We start from the raw sequence: 25037 nt of genomic DNA, 5'->3' as shown, positions 1-25037 counted from the left end.
CACTTTGGGAGGCCAAGACGGGCGGATCACAAGGTCAGGAGATCGAGACCACGGTGAAACCCCGTCTCTACTAAAAATACAAAAAATTAGCCGGGCGCGGTGGCGGGCGCCTGTAGTCCCAGCTACTCGGGAGGCTGAGGCAGGAGAATGGCGGGAACCCGGGAGGCGGAGCTTGCAGTGAGCCGAGATCGCGCCACTGCACTCCAGCCTGGGCAACAGCGTGAGACTCCGTCTCAAAAAAAAAAAAGAAAAGAAAATCAGTGGCCCCTTTAGACTTTCTGTGCCAAAAAAGTTATGCATTCACCCCAGCACCTAGTTTTGCCTAGTTTATCTGAAGTTTCATGGACGTAAGATGTGCCTGAATTTCCCGGAGCTCCAGAGACCCCACATCAAGAATTCCTAGTGTATATAAAAGCCCGTTTGAGCTCTAACATCCATGATTAACAGTCTCTGGGTTGGGTAACTCTGTTGGTTTAAATACAGAGGCAATGACATGCCTGTTTAAGTTCAGGGCAGGTCCCAGTTCAATTCCCATGTGAGTCATTATCTTCCGAAAATGGGAAAACTCTGCTCCATGGCAGTGGACAGAACCTCCAAAACCAGTCAGCTGACACAGCCCATAGTTTCTGAAAAAGACAATACAAAGCTCAAAAATAAGGTGGTTGGATCTATGGCATTGCAACGCGACAACCCAAAGGTTGTGAGGGTTGCTGCCCGCTGCTGACATAGCAGTAATACTCATTGGGCTCCTCCACTTCATATACGTCCTCCTCAATGGTATAGATGTTTTCTTCTGAGCGAATTCCCTCTGCTACTGCATTTGCCAATCCTGAGGGAGGGATGTTGGCCAAAGAGATAAGGCTGTGGAAATAAAGTGTTGAAGCTGAGTTAAGCATTTCCCAGGTAACACGGAATCGAGTTAAGAGAATAGGCTTTCCCAAAGAGACAGCAACTAAATACAGTGCATGATCTTTGATCAGATGCTGAACAAGGGGAAAAGCCAAGAAACAGCAATAAAATACTATGGGGAAACAATTGGGAAAATTCCCATTAATTTTAATTTTCTTAGGTATAACAATAGCATTGTGATAGCTCAGAGAATATCTTTATTTCTAGGAGTTGCAGGCTGAAGTTTAGGTGAAGTGTCAAGATGTCTGCAATTATGTACACATTTAGATTTTTAAAAAATGGGCCTGGCATCATGGCTCACGCCTGTAATCCTAGCACTTTGGGAGTCTGAGGTGGGTGGATCACGAGGTCAGGAGTTCGAGACCAGCCTGGCCAACATGGTGAAACCCCACCTCTACTAAAGATACAAAAATATTAGCCAGCGTGGTGGAGTGCACCTGTAATCCCAGCCATGTGGGAGGCTGATGCAGAGAATCACTTGAACCCAGGAGGCAGAGGTTACACTACTGCACTCCAGCCTGGGTGACACAGCAAGACCCTGTCTAAAAAAAAAAAAAAAAAAAATTATTAATGCTTTAGATAGCATTCAATGTTCAGAAGTTTTTGTTTTGTTTTGTTTGATGCGGGTCTTTCTGTCACCCACGTGGGAGTGTAGTGGCACAATCATGGCTCATTGCAGCCTTCAGCTCCTGTGCTCCAGCAATCTTTCCACCTAATTTTTCTATTTTTTGTAAAGAAGAGGTCTCATTATGTTGCCCAGGCTGGTCTCGAACTCCTGGGCTCATGTGATCCTCCCACCTCAGCCTCCCAAAGTCCTGGGCTTATAAGTGTAAGCCACAGCACCTGGCCCAGAGTCATTTTTGTAATCCAAATATATTGCATCCCATTCATGTGCCAAACATCACTAAAAGTCTAAAATCTAGTAAGTTACATAAGCCATACCTATTTGAAAGGGATGTGTGTGTGTGCATAATCAGGAATGAAGGTTAAGACAGTAGTCTGTAATAGACTAGCAGTTGTTAGCCCTGACTGTTCATTAGAATCACCTGGAGAGCTTTTAGAACATTATCTATGCTTAGGCTTCATCCCCAGAGATTCTGACTCAGTTGCTCTGGGGTTGGCCCTGCATTAGTACACTTCGGTGCCCAGGTGATTCTAATAGGAAACCAAAGTTGAAAATGCCTGGGCTGGTTTACAGAAATGCTGAGAACAGATACTGGGTGTCTTGCTCACTTCTCTAATGCCAAAGTTCAGCCCAGACCCTGGATATAATAGGAGCTCAATCCGTTGATGTTTCAGTTCATTGGAAAAACCATTAATATCGAGATGAATAAGCATGTTGTATTATTAGGGAGATAAATTGTATACCTTAACTTTAGAACTAAAGAAGCTAAAGGTATCAGGAAGTAAACACAGCAGTATGTTACATTTTCTCTTCATAACTAGACCTAGAGGAAAAAGGAAGTATAAACTCAGATCTCAAAGCCCCAGGACAGGACTTCTCAGAGTAAAGATCAGACATGTTAAGAGTATGGACTGCCAAGATTCTCACCTTTCCCCAACCCCATTCCATTATTCTTACCTTAAATTCTGTGTCTTCTCTTTGCTATGAGAATACCCTAGATAAAGGGGGAAAGAAAAGTCAATAAAAATGCCTTCATAAAATAAATGAGACAAGAAATCAAACAGGCTCACTGGAGGCATGCATTGTTCAGGGAAATCTGGTCTCACCTTAGACTGAGTTGAATGAAACTCTCAATATGTGCCTTAGATAATTATATGGACTGGCTAGAAAATAATAATAAAGATGCATTTTTCTTATTTAATAATTATGAGTCCTCTACTATGTGTCTGGCAGTTTGCTTGGCACGAGGAACACAGGAACGTAAAAGTGAATTGTGAGCCCTAATTTCATGAAGCTTACGTTCTCCTGTGGGAGACCAAAGAAATAAAAGAAAACAGTACCCCAGACCCAAGAGCAGCCTGACCAACATGGAGAAACCCCGTCTCTACTAAAAATACAAAATTAGCCGGGTGTGGTGGCACACACTTGTAATCCCAGCTACTCGGGAGGCTGAGGCAGGAGAATCGCATGAACCCGGGAGGCGGAGGTTGCGGTGAGCCAAGATTGAGCCATTGCACTCCAGCCTGGGCAACAAGAGCGAAACTCCGTCTCAGAAAAAAAAAAAAAAAAAAAGGAAACAGTAAATAGGAAAAAAAAAAAAAAATTCAAATGATGATGTATTATAAAGGAAACCAACATCATATTGAAACAGATAATACAGAGGGTGGTCAGGGAAGGACCCCCAGAGATGACCTTTAAGCTCACTTCTGAAATGAGTCAGCCAAGTAGAGAGCCAGAAGGAGCATTCCAGGACGAGGGAACCCTCTGTAAAGATCTTGCTGAGTGCCTGAAACTGAAAACATGGCTGGACTAAGGGAGGGGCCCAAGATAAGGTCTGAAAGGTAGGCTGGGGCTAGGTCTAACAAGACCTTTCCAGCCATAATCAGGAATCTGTATTCGATTCTAAGACCTGTAGGAAACTTAGATTTCCTTAAAGGGCAGAGATGTGATCCTTATTTGTTTTGGGTTTCTTTTAGCCGCTGAAAACAACTTCCTTATCTCATAATTTCCATGTTGTGCGTCAGGAATTCAGGTGTGGCTTACTGGGTACCTCTGGATCAAGGTCTTTCATGATCTCTTTCAAGGTATCTTCTGGGGATGCAGTTTCAAATATTCAAACTGAAAATTTTTCTTTTTCTCTTTTTTTTTTTTTTGGAGACAGGGTCGTGCTTTATTGGCCAGGCTGGAATGCGGTGGCAAGATCATATCCGATTGCAACTTTGAACTCCTGGGCTCAAGGGATCTGCCCATCTCAGCTTCTGAATAGCTAGAATATAGGTGCACACCACCACAGCTGGATAATTTTTAAAATGTTTTTGGGCTAGATGCAGTGGCTCACGCCTGTGATCCTAACACTTTGGGAGGCAAGGCAGGCAGATTTCTTGAGCTTGGGAGTTCGAGACCAGCCTGGGCAACATGGCAAAACCTCATCTCTACTAAAAATACAAAAACTAGCCAGGTGAGCTGGCACATGCCTGTGGTCCAAGCTACTTGGAGGCGGAGGCAGGAGGGTCACTTGAGGTAGAGGTTGCAGTGAGCTGGGATCGCACCACTGCACTACAGCCTGGGTGAATCTCAATATGTTGCCCAGGCTAGTCTCAAACTCCTGGCCTCAAGTGACTCTCCTGTCTTGGCCTCCCCAAGTCTTAGGATTATAGGCATGAGCCATTGTGCTCAGATATTGATTTGGGTTTTAATATTGGATTAGAAGGAGGAATAAAGAAATGAGAAGATAAATTAAGTAGAGATAATGATGCCTTGGAGTAAGGTAATGGCCAAAAGAGATGCAGAATAATGAAAATACTTTAGATATATGTTGGAGGAAGACTGCAGGAATCTTTTGTTGTTGTTTTTCTTTGAGACAGAGTCTCCCTGTGTCACCCAGGCTGGAATGCAACAGCAAGATCCTAGTTCACAGCCTCAAACTCCTGGGCTCAAGTGATCCTCCTGCTTCAGGCTCCTGAGTAGCTAGGACTATAGGCGTCCACCACCATACCCAGCCCTAAGGAATCTCAACATCTAAGGATCAGGCAGAAGAACTGAAAAGCAATGGATCAAATAGGAGAATGTCATTTCAGAAGCCAAGAGAAGGACGACCTTCCAGAATGAGTGATCAACTTAAAAGGTTGACTATAATAAAGATAAAGGTATCAGGCTGGGAATGGTGGCTCATGCCTACAATCCCAGCACTTTGGGAGGCCAAGGTGGGTGGATCACCTGAGGTCAAGAGTTTGAGACCAGCCTGGCCAACATGGTGAAACCCCCATCTACTAAAAATACAAAGTTAGCCAGGCGTGGTGGCGCATGCCTGAAATCCCAGCTACTCAGGAGGCTGAGGTGGAAGAATCACTTGAACCCGGGAGGTGGAGGTTACAGTGAGTCAAGATTGCACCATTACACTCCAGCCTGGGCGACAAGAGTGGCAGAAACCATAACGGTGAGGAGCAGGACAGTCCTGGTTTCAATTCCTATATCTATCAATTAACTGTGTAATGCAGGCAAGTGACCTAACCTTTTAGCATGCTGATTCTCCATTAGAAACATAGGGTAGTTACGAGAATTTAATGCACGTAAAGCACTTAGCAGCTTCAGTCCACAGTTAATGGGGTGACCAACTCATCCCTGTTTTTCTTGGGCTGTTCCAGTTTTAGCTCTAGAAGTCTCACATATCTTAGGAACACCCTTTAGTCTTAAGCCAGTCTGAAGTGAATGCTCACTCCACACAGACAGTCCCTGTTTGCCTATTAGTAAGAAAGGCTGCTATGTTGTATTACACTCTGGGGCCTGGTGGTACGCACCTGTTGTCACAGCTACTCTGGAAGCTGAGTCAGGAGAAACACTTGAACCCGGGAGGCAGAGGTTGCAGTGAGCTGAGATCGCGCCACTGCACTCCAGCCTCCATCTCGAAAGAAAGAAAGAAAGAAAGAAAGAAAGAAAGAAAGAAAGAAAGAAAGAAAGAAAGAAAGAAAGAAAGAAAGAGAAAGAAAGAAAGAAAGAAAGAAAGAAAGAAAGAAAGAAAGAAAGAAAAGTGTGTGCGAGGTTTTGGGGGTAATGGAAGTATTATTTAGATCTTGATTGTGGTGATGGCTTCCTACTGTAATTCTTCATCAAAATTCATCAACTTGAACACACTTTTTTTTTTTTTTTTTGGAGACTGTCTCACTCTGTGGCCCAGGCTGGACTGCAAAGATGCAATCACAGCTCACTGCAGCCTCCTGGGCTCAAGTGATCCTCCCACCTCAGCCTCCTGAGTAAATGGGACTACAGGTGTGTGCCACCATGCTCACCTCGTTATTATTATTATTACTGTGTACAGACAGCATCCTGCTTTGCTGCCCATGCTGATCTTGGTCTCAAACACCTGGGCTCAGCTGATCCTCTCACCTCAGCCTCCGAAAGTGTTGAAATTACAGGCATGAGCCACTGCACCCGGCCATTGTATTTATTTATTTATTTGCTTATTTATTTATATTTTATTACTATTATTTTTTTAAGACAGAGTCTCACTCTTTCGCCCAGGCTGGCATGCAGTAGCATGATCTGAGCTCACTGCAACCTCTACCTTCCAGGTTCAAGTGATTCCCCTGCCTCAGCCTCCCGAGTAGCTGGGATTACAGGCATGCGCCACCACACCCGATTAATTTTGTATTTTTAGTAGAGATGGGGTCTCACCATGTTGGCCAAGCTGGTCTTGAACTCCTGACCTCAAATGATCTACCTGCCTCAGTCTCCCAAAGTGCTGGGATTACAGGCGTAAGCCACCACGCAGGGCCTGTTTTTTTTGTTGTTGTTGTTGTTTTTCTGTTTTTGTGGGTTTTTTTTTTTAAGGACAAGTAACTTAGAAAAAGCTATGTGCTAAGTACCATGATGGAGGAAAACATTCTGTAACCCCAATCATGACCCAGTGGTTTTTTTTGTTTTTTTTTTTTGAGACGGAGTCTCGCTTTGTCGCCCAGGCTGGAGTGCAGTGGCCGGATCTCAGCTCACTGCCAGCTCCGCCTTTCTGGTTCACGCCATTCTCCTGCCTCAGCCTCCTGAGTAGCTGGGACTACAGGCGCCCACCACCTCGCCCGGCTAGTTTTTTGTATTTTTTAGTAGAGACAGGGTTTCACCGGGTTAGCCAGGATGGTCTCGATCTCCTGACCTTGTGATCCGCCCGTCTCAGCCTCCCAAAGTGCTGGGATTACAAGCTTGAGCCACCGCGCCAGGCCAATGACCCAGTATTAAACAGACTTGCAATCTACTCCCAAAGAGGTATGCCTGAGAAACCAGTAACAGAAAAGTGCACAGAAGGGAGTGTTTTTTGCTGCTGTGTTTCCTAATAAACCTAGCATATTCATGAAGTAAAGAAATTGGTTTACTGGAATCAGCCTGTCTGGATTTGAATTCGGTTCTGCCAGGTACTGATGTTGAAACCTTGGGAAGGCAGCTTACTCTAAGCTCGACTTCTCTCCACTGTAAAATGGGATGGCACTATTCCTTACCTCATCAGACAGTAATGATGATAAAATGTATGTAAAACATTTAACGCAGTGCCTGCCTGGCACACAATAAATATTAAATTAAAATTAGCCATTATTGTTAGGATTTGGATGGACAAAAGAGTATTTAGTCTAATCACCTTTGGGTATAAACATGAATTTGCATTTCTTTTTTTTTTTTTTTTTTTTGAGACGGAGTCTCGCTCTGTAGCCCAGGCTAGAGTGCAGTGGCCAGATCTCAGCTCACTGCAAGCTCCACCTCCCGGGTTCACGCCATTCTCCGGCCTCAGCCTCCCGAGTAGCTGGGACTATAGGCGCCCGCCACCTCGCCCGGCTAGTTTTTTGTATTTCTTAGTAGAGACGGGGTTTCACCGTGTTAGCCAGGATGGTCTCGATCTCCTGACCTCGTGATCCACCCGTCTCGGCCTCCCAAAGTGCTGGGATTACAGGCTTGAGCCACCGCACCCGGCCCATGAATTTGCATTTCTATCTAGGTTTCACTGGTTCTTGTTTAAGAATTTGTTACCAGAAGGAGAGAGAAACAAAAAACACTTACATTTGAAAATTAAAGCGCCAAAGATAAGAGCCAGAGCCAGTCCAGCAGAGATCCCTGCTGCGATGTAGATGGCTGTTCTGATGGTTGCTCCAGAGTCCCGTAACTCATTGGTCAATGTGAATATTTGCTATGCAAACACAAACAGGATTTAAGCAGAAAATAGCTAGAAATCGCTTGTGTACTCAGTCTCATGATTTGCGAATTGGACCATGCCTTTTACAACATCACAAGATGGCAGAGTCCTTGAAATCACCTTTCATCTGTCACCTTGTAGCCAACACTTAAGCCAACCCAAGAAAGAGACTCGCTTAACCTTTGGAGTTAGCGGGGAAACAAAATGTGCCCTTCTGTGTTGTGGGTGGAGAAGGAGCTCTTAAGACCCTTCCCCTGCCCCTGCAAAAATTGGTTTTAGAGTGGAGTCTTGTTGGTTCAAGACCCCCTAAGATTCCCCAGAGAGTTTTAGAGTAGTTTCCATTTGGTGTCTTGCTATGAAACCTCTATTTTTCACAAAAAGACAGTGATTCAATAGCCAAGACTTTACAGACAGATGGTCCTGCATTCAAATCCGAGTTCTGAGGCCGGGCACAGTGGCTTACATCTGTAATCCCAGCACTTTGGGAGGCCAAGGCAGGCGGATCACCTGACATCAGGAGTTTGAGACCAGACTGGACAACATGGTGAAATCCAGTCTCTACTAAAAATACAAAACTTAGCCAGGCATGGTGACACATGCCTGTAATCCTAGCCACTGGGGAGGCTGAGGCAGGAGAATTGCTTAAACCCAGGAGGCGGAGATTGGAGAGAGTTGAGATCATGCCCCTGCATGCCAGCCTAGGCAACAGAGCGAGACTCTATCTCAAAAAAAAACAAAAAAACAAAAAAACAAATCCCAGCTCTGCCACTAAGGGCTGAGTAACCCTGTAGAGTTATCAGGAAAATTAAGTGACAGAAAATATAAAATGCTTATTACAGGGCCTGGTACATAACAAATGTTCAATCAGTGGTAGTTATTATTGCTATTGCTCTAGTTAACTTCATTTTCTGAAAACTGAGAGTCACACAAAATAAATTCTGTTTCTAAAATTTCAGTCTATGTTCTCTGTTTTCCTCTTTAAAAACTATGATTAGGCCGGGTGCGGTAGCTCACGCCTGTAATCCCAGCACTTTGGGAGGCCAAGGTGGGCGGTTCACAAGGTCAGGAGCTCAAGACCAGGCTGGCCAACATGGTGAAACCCCATCCCTACTAAAAATACAAAAATTAGCCAGGTGTGGTGGTGGGTGCCTGTAATCCCAGCAACTAGGGAGGCTGAGGCAGGAGATTTGCTTGAACCTGGGAGGTGGAGGTTGCAGCCAAGATCGCACCATTGCACTCCAGCCTGGGCAACAAAAGCAAAACTCCACCTCAAAAAATAAATAAACAAACAAACAATAATTATAGGCCAGGCCCACACCTATAATCCCAGCACTTTGGGAAGCTGAGATGTGAGGATCACTTGAGGCCAGGAGTTAGGGAGCAGCCTGGGCAACATATTGAGACCCCATTTATACAAAACACACACACACACACACACACACAAAATAATTATAAACATTTTTAAAGTAATGAATTTAAGGAAGTTAAATCTTCCATTTATTCTACATACATTTACACATTGATTCAATACAGATTACTCCTACAATAATAGGAGTCCTATATGTAAGATATTGTGCATTAAGCATTGTGGGCACATACAGGTCCTTAAAAAGCACTGTTTGATTGCAAAGAGAGAAGAAGCAAATACAAGATGCTGAGCATCAGTTGTGAATACACAGGGAGGAAACTGAGTCAAATAAATGTGGACTCCTAGATATGTCCTCAAGTAATTTTTTTTTTTTTTTTTTTTTTTTTTTTTTTTTTTTTTTGGAGACAAGGTCTTACCCTGTCACCTAGGATGGAGTGCAGTGGCATGATCACAGCTCATTGCTCATCGTAGCCTCAACCTCCTGTGCTCAAGCAATCCTCCTGCCTCAGCCTCCCAAGTAGCTGAAACTACAGGTATGCCGCACCATGCCTGGCCAATTTTAAAAAAATATTTTTTGTAGAGACAGAGTGTCGCTATGTGGCCCAGGCTGGTCTCAAACTCCTGGTCTCAAGCAATGCTTCCACCTTGGCCTCCTAAAGTGCTGGGATTACAGGCGTAAGTTACTGTGCCTGGCCTCCTCAAAGAATTTTTAAGTCATTGCTGCAAGTTTGCTTTCTAGTGGTTTTTCTTTTATGATTGAGTTTCACTTTTGTTGCCCAGGCTGGTGTGCAGTGGCGCGACCTCAGCTCACTGCAACCTCCACCTCCTGGGTTCAAGCGATTCTCCTGCCTCAGCCTCCCAAGTAGCTAGTACTACACAGGCACACATCACCACACCTGGCTAATTTTTTGTATTTTTAGTGGAGATGGGGTTTCACCATGTTGGCCAGGCTGGTCTCAAACTCCTGACCTCAGGTGATCCACCATCCTCGGTCTCCCAAAGTGCTGGGATTACCGCGTGAGCCACTGCACCCAGCCAGTTTTTCTTTTATTCTAAGAAGGTAGCAGGGACAGTAAAATTGAGGTTAATTAAGGTATGGTTTTATTTATAGTTAAATACATAAAATTGGCTGGGCGCCATGGCTCATGCCTGTAATCCCAGCACTTTGGGAGGCTGAGGCGGACAGATCACCTGAAGTCAGGAGTTCAAGACCAGCCTGCCCAATGTGGTGAAACCCTGTCTCTACTAAAAATACAAAAATTAGCTGGATGTGGTGGTGGGCGTCTGTAATTCCAGCTACTCAGGAGGCTGAAGCAGGAGAATCGCTTGAACCTGGGAGGTGGAGGTTGCAGTGAGCTGAGATCACACCATTGTATTCCAGCCTGAGCAACAGGAGCGGAACTCCATCTCAAAAAAATAATTAAAATAAAAATACAAAATTAGCCGGGTGTAGCGGCGCATGCCTATAATCCCAGCTACTCAGAAGGTTGAGGCAGGAGAATCGCTTGAACCCAGGAGGCAGAGGTTGAGGTGAGCCAAGATCATACCATTGCACTCCAGCCTGGGCAACAAGAGTGAAACTCTGTCTCAAAAAAAAAAACAACAAAAAAAAAACAACTTATGGCTTTGAATACTCCTGATTGGTGTCTTGTCATATATAAAGAGGTAAATTTAAATACTCTTTCCCATTTGGGTTGTGATGGAAGCAAGAAGAATGGTATTCTAGGGAGATGAAGAATCTCTGAACCTTCCACAGGGTAGACAGTTGTGAAATTGAAGAATAAGAGGGACAAAATGCTAATGTTCCTTCTTTGTGGTTTTCAAGCTCTTACTATATGCCAGGTACTTTACCCGCATCACCTCAGTCCTTCATTACAACAGGGCTATGAGGTTAGAACTGTCATCATCGGCCGGGCGCGGTGGCTCAAGCCTGTAATCCCAGCACTTTGGGAGGCCGAGACGGGCGGATCACGAGGTCAGGAGATCGAGACCATCCTGGCTAACACGGTGAAACCCCGTCTCTATTAAAAAATACAAAAAAACTAGCCGGGCGAGGTGGCGGCGCCTGTAGTCCCAGCTACTCGGGAGGCTGAGGCAGGAGAATGGCGTGAACCCGGGAGGCGGAGCTTGCAGTGAGCTGAGATCCGGCCACTGCACTCCAGCACGGGCGGCAGAGCGAGACTCCGTCTCAAAAAAAAAAAAAAAAAAAAAACTGTCATCATCAACATGTTACAGCCGAGGAATCTGAAGCTAAGGGAACTTCAGGCTTTTTACCTCAAGGACAGGGTGGGCATGAAGGAAGTCTAGAGCCATACTTTTCCCCTCCAAGTTGAGCACAACACAGCTCACAAAAAAAGTTACTTACTGTCAGATTTACATCAGGGAGGCTCCCTGGTGTCTGTGTCTCTGCTATAAAAAGAGAAAGAGAAAGTGAGGAAAAACAGCCAATAGAATAGTTAAGAACGTTTTCTTTTATCTAAGTTTTTAAAAAATCTTAATGATGCCTATAATTCTATTTGAAACAAATTCTACTCCATACTCGTCACAATAATTAACGGAGAGACCAACAAAATTTACTGAACACCCAGGAATCAACTTTAGGATGGCCACATTTTTTCATCTAGACAATGAACCCTACTATTTTATGAAATAGAGAATTCTGCCAAGAAGTCCTACTTAAATATGTGCTTTGTTTTTTTTTCACAAGACCCTAATGAGTTCTACAAAAATCCAGGAATATTGATAACACTCAGGCATTATTTATTTATTTATTTTTTTAGAGGCAGAGTTTCACTCTGTCACCCAGGCTGGAGCGCAGTGACATGATCTCAGCTCGCTGCAACTTCTGCTTCCCTGGTTCAAGCAATTCTAATCCCTCAGCCTCCCAAGTAGCTAGGACTACATGCATGCACCACCATGCCCCGCTAATTTTTGTATTTTAAGTAGAGACAAGGCCATGTTGGCCAGGCTGGTTGTGAACTCCTGACCTCAAGTGATGTGCCCACCTCAGCCTCCCAAAGTGCTGGGATTACAGGTGTGAACCACCAGGCTTGGCCTTAGGCATTATATTCTAATTAGATTTTTAAAGACAACAAAAATTCACTTCCTTTTTTTTGAGACAGAGTCTCACTCTGTTGCCCAGGCTGGAGTGCAGTGGCACAATCTCAGCTCACTGCAGCCTCCATTTTCTTTTTCTTCTTTTTCTTTTGGTGAGACAGTCTCACTCTGTCACCCAGGCTGGAGTACAGTAGCATGATCTCGGCTCACTGCAACCTCCGCCTCCCAAGTTCAAGCGATTCTCCTGCCTCAGCCTCCCGAGTAGCTGGGACTACAGGGGTGCACCACCACACCCAGCTAATTTTTGTATTTTTAGTAGAGATGGGGTTTCACCATGTTGACCAGGCTGGTCTTGAACTCCTGACCTCAAGTGATCTGCCTGCCTTGGCCTCCCAAAGTGCTGGGATTACAGGCGTGAGCTACCGTGCCGTGCCCAGCCTCCATTTTCTTAAATAAGTTTTGCATTTACTCATGAGAAGGGAGACAGGGTTGCCTACAAATGAAAATAATCACTGTGGCCACAATGTAATAGGAACCAGGGCTTGTGCTAAACTTTCAGTGAAGGAGCTCATTTTAGAGATACTTAGAAGCACTTACTTTAGAACTACTCTTCTAAAGTAGAGACTGACTGTTAGTCCCATTGCACAGATGAAGAAACTGAAAATCAGGGAAGTGAAGTGACTAACCCAAGGTCACACAACTTAGCAAATGACAAAATGGCCTTCCAATTTAAGTCTGCATAGATTTAAATGCACATTCTTAATTATACTGCCTTCACCAGCCTTTACCTCAGTGCTGTCATTATGAAGAGGGTCACATTGCCCAGCCACCTACTCACCATCTTTCCTTCCTGTTCATTTGTTTATTTCATCTGCAGATCTATTCCATGAATATGCACTACACCCTTACTCTAGGCACAGGAGACAGAGCAGGGAACAAGAGGGGCACAGGCCCTGACCTCATGAACGCTGAATTCTAAAAATAAGTACCTTGCCAGCTCTTGGGAAACTAAGCGTGCTTACTCATTTTTATGGCTGAGTCAGAGATGTCGAAACTTCTTAAATGTCATAGTCACCTTCTGGGAGCCTTAAAGTCGGAACCCTTTAATGTGTATAAAGGGTTTGACTAAATGCTGGTTTAACAAACTATAGTTTAAATATTATAAAGGCATAGCCTCAGCCTAAAATTATTGAAGAAAATAAAGATTATGTTCCACTTACTTTTGCCCTAATTACCAGAAAAAAAATTAAAGTATAAAAACCACAGGCCGGGTGCGGTGGCTCACGCCTGTAATCCCAGCACTTTGGGAGGCCAAGGCAGGCGGATTACGAGGTTAGGAGATTGAAACCATCCTGGCCAACATGGTGAAACCCTGTCTCTACTAAAATACAAAAAATTAGCCAGGCGTGGTGGTGTACGCCTGTAGTCCCAGCTACTCAGGAAGTTGAGGCAGTGGAATCTCTGGAACCCAGGACGTGGAAGTTGCAGTGAGCCAAGATGGCGCCATCGCGCTCCAGCCTGGTGACAGAGCAAGACTACTTCTCAAAAAAAAAAAAAACCTTCATCAGTACAACTGCTAAGTAAACATGAATCTTAAGTGCACATAAGATTTTCAACTGTAAATCCAGTTTCAGCCTCCCTATAATTATTTTTCTTGATAAAAATGGTAAAAATAACTTCTTTTTAAACTTCATTTTGCTATGAAAATGATCAGTAAAATCAAGCACTGTTGTGTTATTACAGCATTTTTTCACACAGATTTGGCCACCAACCAAGATGGATGGGACAGTTGAAGGGAGTGGCAATGTTCTTTCTGGAGAACCCAAGATTTGCCTCAGGGGACAGGTAGCAGTGAAGGTGAGATGTGATGGCCTTAACAGTGTATAAATTTAGTAGCTACCATCTATTCGGCACTTATTAGGTGCCAGACATGGTGCTTAGCACCGTATACATACAATCTCATTTAATCCTCAACCACAATAAGTAGCTACTACTATTTTCCCCATTTTTCAGATGACAATACTGAGTCTGACAGACCCACTTTGCCCAAGATCACACAGCTATTAATTGGGAAAGCTAGGATTTAAAGCAGATCTACTCCAGAGCTGAGGACTCACCTGTGACCCAGTCCTTCCTCCTTCAGGTAGAAGAGAAGTTACATTTGTTCTGTGTTCAAATTCCAGGCCCTTGGATCTCTTACTTTTAAAGGCTCTACTCCATTTTTTTTTTTTTTTTTTTGAGAAAGGGTCTTGCTCTGTTGCCCAGGCTTGGAGTACAGTGGCACCAACTCGGCTCAGTGAATCCTCAGCCTCCTGAGTTCAAACAATATTCCTGCCTCAGCCCCCTCAAGTAGCTGGGACTACAGGCCCATGCCACCATGCCTGGCTTTTTTTTTTTTTTTGAGATGGAATCTTGCTCTGTTTTCCAGGCTTCAGGACAGTGGTGAGATCTCAGCTCACTGCTCCCAGGCTCAGATGATTCTCCTGCCTCAGCCTTCTGAGTGCCTGGAATTATAGACATGCACCACCACGCCCAGCTAATTTGTGTATTTTCAGTAGAGATGGGTTTTCACCATGTTGGCCAGGCTGGTCTCAAACTCCTGACCTCAGGTGATCCGTCTGCCTTGGCCTCCCATAGTGCTGGGATTACAGGTGTGAGCCACTGCACTCGGCCTAATTTTTTGTATTCGTAGTAGAGATGGGGTTTTGCCATGTTGCTCAGGCTGGTCTCAAACCCTGAGCTCCAGTTATCTGCCCACCTTGGCCTCCCATAGGGCTGGGATTACAGGTGTGAGCCATTGTGCCCAGCCCCATTTTTATATTAAATGCTCCCACATCCCACATTTTGAGTTGGTTTACCAGCAGCCAATTTACATAATGTTACATATTATAGACAAGCCATTAAATATCCATAAATTTCAATTTTTTATTTTATTTTCCTATTTTGGAGCTACTGACATACTTTTGGTTGTTTCAATATTTTTTCTCAGTCAGGCCCTTGAGAAGCTCAGAGATTCGAGGTATTGTGCCAATATTCCCATTTTTGTTGCCCTAGAGGGAAGGAACTAACAAGCAAAAACTAAAGGGAAGGCTGGGCGTGGTGGCTCAAGCCTGTAATCCCAGCACTTTGGGAGACTGAGGCAGAGGGATCACCTGAGGTCAGGATTCGAGACCAGCATGGCCACCATGGTGAAACCCGGTCTCTAATAAAAATACAAAAATTAGCCGGGCTTGGTGGCACGCATCTGTAATCCCAGCTACTCAGTAGGCTGAGGCAGAAGAATTGCTTGAACCCGGGAGGCGGAGTTTGCAGTGAGCCAAGATTGTGCCACTGCACTCCAGCCTGGGTGAGAAAGTGAGACTCCCTCTCCAAAAAAAAAAGAAAAAAGAAAAGAAAAAAGAAAAACTAAAGGAAAGAAGACTTCTGTCCATGGTAGAGACAAGCATAAGTAAATGCACCACCTCAACAGGGAGTAAATTCCATCTACAGCAAATGCCCACTCAGTGGTGATTTGGCAAAAAGTACTGGCCAAGTGCGGTGGCTCCTGCCTGTAATCCCAGCACTTTGGGAGGCCAAGGCGGTTGGATCAGGAGGTCAGGAGATCGAGACCATCCTGGCTAACATGGTGAAATCCTGTCTCTACTAAAAATACAAAAAAAAAAAAAAATTAGCTAGGCCGGGTGGTGGGCGCCTGTAGTCCCAGCTACTCAGGAGGCTGAAGCAGGTGAATGGCATGAACCCTGGAGGCAGAGCTTGCAGTGAGCTGGGATGGCGCCACTGCACTCCAGCCTGGGCGACAAAGCGAGACTCCGTCTCAATTAAAAAAAAAAAAAAAAAGTACTGAAGCACAGGATGGGAAAGTGAGACTAAATGACCCTTGAAATCCCTTCTAGGACTATGGTTGTAGGATTCTTTAAAATATAACAATGGCATACAATAAGTATCTGGTATGACTTTATTAACCCACAATGTGGATGATCATCTGTCCCCACCATAGTTTCCTCTCTAATTGCATAAAAGATGTTGGCTACCAATCACTAAAGACTAACCAAAGACTGAAACTTTGGAGAGCTAAAACTAGTAACTATAGTAATAATAAACAGTTGAGTGCTTTCTATGGGCTGGGTACTAGCCTGAGCATTTTACATACATTATCATGTTTATACATTACAACAACCTCATGACATGGGCACTGAAATTATCCTCATTGTAGAGATGAGCAAACTGAGCTTCAGAGAATTTGAGCAACTTGACTGAGGTCACAGAGCTAGCAAGAATAGCTGAAATGAGAGCCCATTCCACCTTTCACTGAAGTAGTTTAACCACAATCTCATTCTGCCTCCTGATCTTATAATATTAATGACAACAGCTAACATGTACTGAGTACAAAAGTACAAATTGTGGTCAGACATTGGGCTACACGTTTTAGACATTTTCTTTTTTTTTTTTTTTTTTTTTTTTTTTTGAGACAGAGTCTCACGCTGTTGCCCAGGCTGGAGTGCAGTGGCGTGATCTCGGCTCACTGCAAGCTCCGCCTCCTGGGTTCACGCCATTCTCCTGCCTCAGCCTCCTGAGTAGCTGGGACTACAGGCACCCGCCACCGCGCCCGGCTAATTTTTGTATTTTTAGTAGAGACGGGATTTCACTGTGGTCTCGATCTCCTGACCTTGTGATCCGCCCGCCTCAGCCTCCCAAAGTGCTGGGATTACAGGCTTGAGCCACCGCGCCCGGCCAACATTTTCTTATTTAAAGCCCATAAGGTGTGATTTATGAGATTTATGACATTATGAGATAGGACTCACCTATTAACCTCATTTTACAGAAGAAAAAAAAATGGAGCTCCAGAGAGATTAGGAGAGACCAGGACACTGACAAGAAATGACTTAAAATTAACCTTCATGATCAATGTGACCGGACTTCTACTTTCTGCCCAATGTTCTCATCTGGAGCACCCTAAGTACATCCTTGCTGAATTACATGAAGAATTTAACTATTCCTTCTGAGGCTGGAATCCAGGGAAGCTGATGGGCTTTATTCTAGCTAAAAGGCATCCTAGAAATCACCTAATCCAATGTGTCAGTTCCCAAACACAGACTGGCACCAGTTCATGATGAAACGTCGCCAGTCCAGGGTCAACCCGAAAATGTGGACAAAGTAATGAGCATTTCATCCAATTTAGTTAACATTTAAGTAAAATTAAAGACTATAAAGTTTATTAACTTTTTTTAAAAGTTAAAATTCGAGTAAAATAATCCTAAACCAGAGCATCTTTTTCCCAGCACAGGTGTGTCTCCACTACTTCCCTCTTCTCAAACACTATTTCAGGTGCACAGAGACGTCCATGCCTCCACTCTCACACTGTTTTCTCATGTTTTTTCCCACATTCAAAATCCTCTGAATTCAGAGCCAGCTAAAGACTCCCTCCTCTGCCCCATGCATAGTTACCTGGGCCATGTTCCCCGGTGGTAAGCATCCTTGGAAAGGCTGAAGTCAAGTCTCTCTGCAGAGTTGGTGCAGGGGTGACCTTGGCTAATGTCAGAAACCAACATAAGGATGAAAATTATCTGAGAGCAGAAAGCTTATTTCAGGGAATCAAAAGGGCAGCAGAAAAAAAATGCGAAAGACCATTAAGAAAGAGAAATACAGCCTCAGCTTCCAAACCTGCCTGGATACCTACATTGAGAGTGTATCACACACTTCAAATGTTTGACAAAGGTAAGATGCAGTCAGCATTGTGACATTCTGATTATTAATAGTGGAACTAACAGCCACGCAAATGGTCATAATTACAGGTTGAAGACCCCTTATCTGAAATGCTTGAAATCAGAAATGTTTCAGATTTTGAATTTTTTTGGATTTTTTTTTTTTTTATTAACGGAGTTTTGCTCTTGTTACCCAGGCTGGAGTGCAATGGCACGATCTCGGCTCACTGCAACCTCCACCTCCCGGATTCAGGCAATTCTCCTGCCTCAGCCTCCTGAGTAGCTGGGATTAGAGGCATGTGCCACCACACCCAGCTAATTTTGTATTTTTAGTACAGACAGGGTTTCTCCATGTTGGTCAGGCTGGTCTCGAACTCCCAACCTCAGATGATCCGCCCACTTTGGCATCCCAAAGTGCTGGGATTATAGGCATGAGCCACCGCGCCCAGCCATTTTTAAAAAATTTTTAGTATCTGCACTATACTTATGCTCCAATGAGCAGAATGCTCCAATGAGCATTTCCTTTGAATGCCATATCAGTGTCCAAAAAGTTTTGGATTTTGGAGCATTTCAGATTTTGGTGCATTTCAGGTTTGGGATGCCCAACTTATAAATGCTTTTCATAAAATATTATCACGCAAAATCCTTCTAATGGCCCACATGATAGGTCTTATTGTCATATTTTACAGAGGAAGAGGTCACAGCGTTTCAATAACTTGCTCAGGATTATATAGCTAGTAAGAGGCAGAGTTAGATTTAAACTCAGCTCTATCTGGGCACAAAGTATATGTTATAGAAATCTTAAGTCTGTTCACCTCCCAGCGTACATGCACAACCCAGCAGTTCATCGTGCTGGCTGCACCAGGGGTAAAATCACCTGAGGAAGACTCTGTAAAAAGCTAATGCTTAGGATCTACCTCCAGAGATGCTGATTTCTCTGGGTTTTGGTAGTGGGTTCTTTTTCTTCTTCTTTTTAAGAGATGGGGTAGTCACACTATATCGGCCAGGCTGGTCTCAAACTCCTGGCCTCAAATGATCCTCCTGCTTCAGCCTCTCAAAGTGTTGGGATTATAGGCATGAGCCACCGTACCTGGCATCTGTAGTTGTTCAAAAACTCTCTATGTGATTCTAATGAGAGTCAGGGTCTCTAACCACTGATCTAGGTCTTTCTTCCCATCTATACATTCCACCCATGAGTTTTTGGTTTTCTTTTTTTTTTTTTTTTTTTGAGACAGAGTTTCACTCTTGTCACCCAGGCTGGAGTGCAATGGCGAGATCTCGGCTTACTGCAACCTCCGACTCCCAGGTTCAAGTGATTCTCCTGCTTCAGCCTCCCGAGTAGCTAGAATTACAGGCTCCTATCACTATGCCCAGCTAAGTTTTTGTGTTTTTAGTAGAGACAGGGTTTCACTCTGTTGGCCAGGCTGGTCTCGAATTCCTGACCTTGTGATCCTCCCGCCTCAGCCTCCCAAAGTGCTGGGATTAGAGGTGTAAGCCACAGCACCTGGGCACACCCATGAGTTTTAAAACAGATGGAAGGTGTTAAATATCACTGAGCATCACTGATGGGGCCTGTTAAACTTTAGGTCTTGGCGGCCCACCTCCAGGGGCTATAATTAGGGAAGTCAGAGGTGAGAACAATCAGTACCTTTAATATGATCCACAGATAAATCTTATTCATAAAGAAGGCATGCAAAGGTCCACCCACCTGGTTTGATGACGACCAACTTCAGGTTATGTTTTTCATCATTCATTATGCCTGGGATTTCGATCCGGCAGCAGTAGACCCCACTGTCTGCTAGAGTCACATTCTCTATGGTCAGGGACACATCCCCTTTGTGGAAATCCCCCTTTAGCCAGTATCTGCCGGATGTCCGATCATTCACATCCCTGTTGTTGGTCCTGAGCACCACGTTGCTACAGTCAAACACAGAACAGGCTCCTTTGCCCCAGCATACGGGCACGAGGTTCCCTGGCGGGGCTGGAGTGTAGGAGCAGGGCAGATAGGCATTCTGACCCACCTCTGCTATGTATTCCACTTCTGAGGACCCTGAATAGACAGAAGGAGAGCCAAGGCTCAGGCAGTGAGTGAGGTTACTCCATTTCAGGAAAACTGCAAGCAATGCCTTACAGAATAAAGGGGAAGCCACTGCTGCAGTCCTGTTTGGAGGATGATTCACTGCGACAGTGCTTCTCAGATGTAAAAGCCATCAGAATCACTGGGAAGCTTTGCAAAAACACAGATGGCTGGGCTCAACTGCTAGAATTCCTGACTTGGTCGGTCTGTGGTGGAGCCTGAGAACTTTTGTTTCTAACAAGTTCTCAATGTGGCTGAAGTGGCTGGTCCCAGAACCTCACTTTCAGAAACACTGCCCTAGGAAAGAATTGTGGCCCAATTCTGTGAACATGGGAGAACAGGGCTGATGGAAACAGACAATCAGAAAATTGGTCATGGTCAGCCAGGAAATGGCCCACCCATCTGGGCTACTTGTTTGTTCATCAACAAAGGGAGGCTCCCCTAACATACATCTCTTTTTAAGCAGCAAGTGCACAGTAAATAAAAACTCTTGGTTAAACAAGAATCTTGTGTATTTGAAACTACTCATGGAGTTGTTTTAAGGTTTAAAGTTGTGAAAAGAAATTAAATTTTGGGACCCCAAACTCATTTAGCCAAAGGGAAAAGTCAAGCTGGGAACCGGATCACGGAAACCCGCCTCCTCCTTTTGATTCCTGAATAAGATGGCTACAGGATGAAAGGCTGCACGCCTCCGCCATATTTTGCTCACAAGGAAATTCCTGCTCAGTTTTGCGATGCAGATTGATAGCTCACCTTTACCGGCGTGGTCACCCCGGCCAGACACAAACGAGTATCTGATTGTTACCCTACCCCATTTTGTCTGTGTTACCTAATGTAAAATGCAGATTCCCACATTTTTCCTCTGCCCTTTTTTCTTTTTTTTTTTTTTTTTTTCTTTTTTTTTTTTTTTTTTGAGACGGAGTCTCGCTCTGTCGCCCAGGCTGGAGTGCAGTGGCTGGATCTCCACTCACTGCAAGCTCCGCCTCCCGGGTTTATGCCATTCTCCTGCCTCAGCTTCCCGAGTAGCTGGGACTACAGGCGCCCGCCACCTCGCCGGGCTAGTTTTTTTTTTTTTTTTTTTTTTTTTAGTAGAGACGGGGTTTCACCATGTTAGCCAGGATGGTCTTGATCTCTTGACCTCGTGATCCACCCGTCTTGGCCTCCCAAAGTGTCCCCTTTTTTTTAATGTGCGAACTGAGTGCTTCTCAATATCCCACCTTGTCCCCTTTAAATTTGGAGCCCTCAAAATCATCTTCTGAGAAAGGCATAGACCTGTTTCCCAGGTGCCTCCTTAACTTTGGCAAACAAATCTCCTAAAATGATTGAGACTTGTCTCGTCATTTTCCTCAATTGACAAAGTTAATTCCATTTTAAAAACCTATACATATTTTATATATGATAAAACATTCATTATATATTTTCTTTTGATTTTTTATTTCCCTTTTCTTTTTTCACATGACTCAACTACAGTAAAAACATTCAAACACTATCAAAGGTGTATGAAAAAGTGGCCGGGCGCACAATGGGTCACACCTGTAATCCCAGCACTTTGGGAGGCTGAGATGGGCAGATTACTTGAGGCCAGGAGTTTGAGACCAGCCTGGCCAACATGGTAAAACCCTGTCTCTACTAAAAATTAAAAACATTAGCTGGACGTGATGGTGCACGCCTGTGATCCCAGCTACTCGGGTGCCCGAGGCAGGAGAATCGCCTGAACTCGGGAGGCGGAGATTGCAGTGAGCCGAAATCATGCCACCACTGCACTCCAGCCTGGGCAATAGAGTGAGACTCCATCTCAATTAGAGAAGAGAAGAGAAGAGAAGAGAAGAGAAGAGAAGAGAAGAGAAGAGAAGAGAAGAGAAGAGAAGAATATGCCTTACTCTCCCAACTCTTTACCATTCTCTGGTTCCTTTTCCTAGAGACTATACATTAAGAAATGTCCACATATTCCTGCTCCCCGACAATGCACACACACAAATAGAAGCCTAATATATGCATTATTCTGTACCTTTCTTTTCTTTAATAACATTATAATTTTGAGACATTCTATACCAGTATGTTTCCTCAGATTCACTGTTTGTATCATGATTATATCACATTTATTTACCCACTCCTTCACTGATGGACATTTACGTTGCTTCCAAGCTTTTGCTATTACAAACAACATTACAATGGCCATCCTTGTATCTCCTCCTTGTCCTCTGTACAGCACCATTGTCTCATTGTAAATATCCATGCTCAGACTTACTTGTAAGTAACAGCAGCAGCAGCAGCAGGACACAGTCAAAGGGAAGATGTGAAAACATGGAGCTTGCAGAAGAAAAGTCAGAGGACACCTCTGTTAGGCACAGTTTTAACTCTCCAAATGGACTGGGTACTTCTTCCAGCTGTCTTCTCCACAATCACATGAGCGGTGCCGCCCCCGCTGAGTGCTAGCTCAGCACACCCGGGTGTCTGACTGCCAGTGATTCTTATAATAACACTGCCAGGTCTATAGTCACATTAAAGGAAACCAAAGTTCTCTGTCATGCCATGCTACACACATCCTGTAAGTGTTCTGATGCTTGTCCTGTGACATCAACAAAGAGGAAGCAATACTTCAGTGGAAGAAAACGCTACTCGGTCATGGCACATAAAGAGAACCCTCTAATATAATATCCCAGATGAGATGAACCTGAAATGGAGCACGTATGAGTCCATCTGACTAGCAGGGAACATAAAGTACAGATGCATCATCCGTGGACACATTCACTCAAATCAGTCCCTCCATCAGGCCTGTGACCAATGTTTATGAAACCCCTACTTTGCACCAGGCACTGGACTAGGAGGTGGAACACAATGGTGAATGGCGTGTTCCTTATCCTCACATTTACAGACCATCGCAACTCCCAGCATAAGCCTCGCTCTCATCCTTCTAACACAGATTAGGTTGTGGGTCCTATAACCTTGCTGGGTCTCAGTTTCCTCATTTACATAATTTATAAAATGAGGAAATTGTATTAGATAATACATGCATGGCTCTCTGTTCTAATATTCTGACTTTGACCTTCAAACTTCCAACTCTTCAATTCAGAAAAAAACATGTTACTTTTGGCAACACTTCCTTTCCTCTACTCTGAGTGGAATTAAGGGGCTCTTGGTATCCTATTTCATCTCATGCATACAAGGTGCCCCCTCTCCCCTATCCCAAGAGGCTTTGGGCATGAATGATCAGAAAGTGTTGAGTTCCAGCCACGCTCCCATTACTGAGGTAACAGCTCAGACTCACAGAGCCTCAGCTCTGGGAGTGTGACCTTTATCTGGACACCTTAAAAGCGAAAGCTTTTTTTTAATAAAAGGGAAGTGAGCTCACAGGCCGAGTGGTTTCTGAAAAGCCAGTGGCCTTCCTCTATATCTTGCCTTCTTGAGTTTGTCATTCACATTTATGCCATTAAATGCATTTGGTATAAACACCCCATTTGTTCAATATAAACAAATGGCATTTAATATAAATATGCAACTTCTTCAATGTGTGTACTTCCCATAGCATCGCAGAGTGGCAGTTACTCAAGAGATCATAATCAGTTTCTCATTTTATTTTACTTTATTTTGAGACAGAGTTTCACTCTTTTTGCCCAGACTGGAGTGCAGTGGCACGATCTTGGCTCACTGCAACCTCCACCTCCTGGGTTCAAGCCCGGGATTCTCCTGCCTTAGCCTCCCCAGTAGCTGGGATTACAGGCATGCACCACCACCCTGGCTAATTTTGTATTTTTAGTAGAAACGGGGTTTCTCCATGTTGGTCAGGCTGGTCTTGAACTCCCGACCTCAGGTGATCCACCCGCCTCAGCCTCCCAAAGTGTTGGGTTTACAGGCGTGAGCCACTGTGCCTGGCCAATTTCTTATTTTATAGACAAGGAATCTGAGACTTCAAAAAACTGATTTGCCGAAAGGCACATGATTGGTCATTTAGAATGACAGCATAAGTCCCCTAAATGTCAGATTTTTTTCCAGTATAAATTATGTTTTATTAATTTAATGTTTGTCATTAAATTAATAACCAGCAAATGCCCATATTCAAGTGTAAGGTAGAATAGATTAAACATGGAGTCTGGGGTTATGTTTATTAGCAGCATGAACTGGTCAAGGCTCTTAAAAGCATCAGTCCTCAGTTTCTGTGTTTCGTTTTGTTTTTGTTTCTGTTTTGAGATGGAGTCTTGCTCTGTCATCTAGGCTGGAGTGCAGTAGCACCAGCTCAGCTCACTGCAATCTCCACCTCCTGGGTTCAAGCAATTCTCCTGTCTCAGCCTCCCAAGTAGCTGGGACTAAAGGCGCACACCACCATGCCTGGCTAATTGTTGTATTTTTAGTAGAGACGGGGTTTCATCATATTGGTCAGGCTGGTTTCGAACTCCTGACCTCAGGTGATCCGCCTGCCTCGGTTTCCCAAAGTGCTGGGATTACAGGCATGAGCCATAGTGTCCAGCCATGTTTTGTTTTTACTACTTTGTTTTCTGCTCATTTCTAGGATTGCTACTGAGACCAGCTTTATAAAACATTAACAATTTATTAGTTCATTGAAGTCTAGATATGAAGGGGTCTAGAGATCTACTTTAACTCTTTCTTCTTTTCTGTGTGTAGAGAGCTGGTTCTGAACATTTTCATATTCACTTAACTTTTATTTCCTGTTTATTTTCTTAAAAACTTTAGATAATACATTCAAATAGTTAAAAAGTTAAAGCAATATAAAAAGCTCAAGAAGCCTTGATCCCATTCTTCCAAGTTTACTCCCATTTCTCCCACCTATGCCATAGGTTTTCATTTTCTTTTCTTTTCTTTTTTTTTTTTTTTTTTGAAATAGAGTCTTGCCCTATCACCCAGGCTGGAGTGCAGTGTCGCGATCTCGGCTCACTGCAACCTGCGCCTCCCGAGTTCAAGCGATTCTCCTGCCTCAGTCTCCTGAGTAGCTGAGATTACAGGCACCTGCCACCATGCCCGGGTAATTTTTGTATTTTTAGTAGAGACGGGGTTTCACCATGTTGGACAGGCTGGTCTCAAACTCCTGACCTCGAGCAATCTGCCCACCTCAGCCTCCCAAAGTGCTGGGATTACAGGCTTGAGCCACTGCACCTGGCCAGGTTTTCATTTTC

At 44.1% G+C, this 25037-nt stretch overlaps 1 protein-coding gene across 1 annotated transcript; it reads right to left on the bottom strand.

The window, feature by feature from the left end:
• Nucleotides 1–654: 654 nt before the first annotated feature.
• On the bottom strand, nt 655–23046 carry HAVCR2 (hepatitis A virus cellular receptor 2). Its single transcript, XM_050793952.1, has 7 exons — nt 22157–23046; nt 19540–19881; nt 17575–17658; nt 11438–11481; nt 7571–7697; nt 2492–2528; nt 655–861 (listed from the first exon to the last, which is right to left on the bottom strand). Exons 1-7 carry the CDS (start codon nt 22212–22214, stop codon nt 669–671), a joined length of 885 nt encoding a protein of 294 aa, XP_050649909.1. The 5' UTR covers nt 22215–23046; the 3' UTR covers nt 655–668.
• Between the last annotated feature and the right edge of the window lie 1991 nt (nt 23047–25037).

The sequence above is a fragment of the Macaca thibetana genome, chromosome 6 (assembly GCF_024542745.1).
Source record: "Macaca thibetana thibetana isolate TM-01 chromosome 6, ASM2454274v1, whole genome shotgun sequence".
NCBI classification, from domain to species: domain Eukaryota; kingdom Metazoa; phylum Chordata; class Mammalia; order Primates; family Cercopithecidae; genus Macaca; species Macaca thibetana.
This window is presented reverse-complemented; position numbering and strand designations above follow the sequence as displayed.

Bases quoted from the DNA above. Each gene is read 5' to 3' on its own strand.
- HAVCR2 (XM_050793952.1), bottom strand. From the start codon at position 22,214: ATGTTTTCACATCTTCCCTTTGACTGTGTCCTGCTGCTGCTGCTGCTG. The intron at 19,882-22,156 runs GTAAGTCTGAGC...CTGTCTATTCAG, and splicing joins GCTGCTGCTGTTACTTACAA to GGTCCTCAGAAGTGGAATAC. The intron at 11,482-17,574 runs GTAACTATGCAT...CTCTTTTTATAG, and splicing joins CACCGGGGAACATGGCCCAG to CAGAGACACAGACACCAGGG.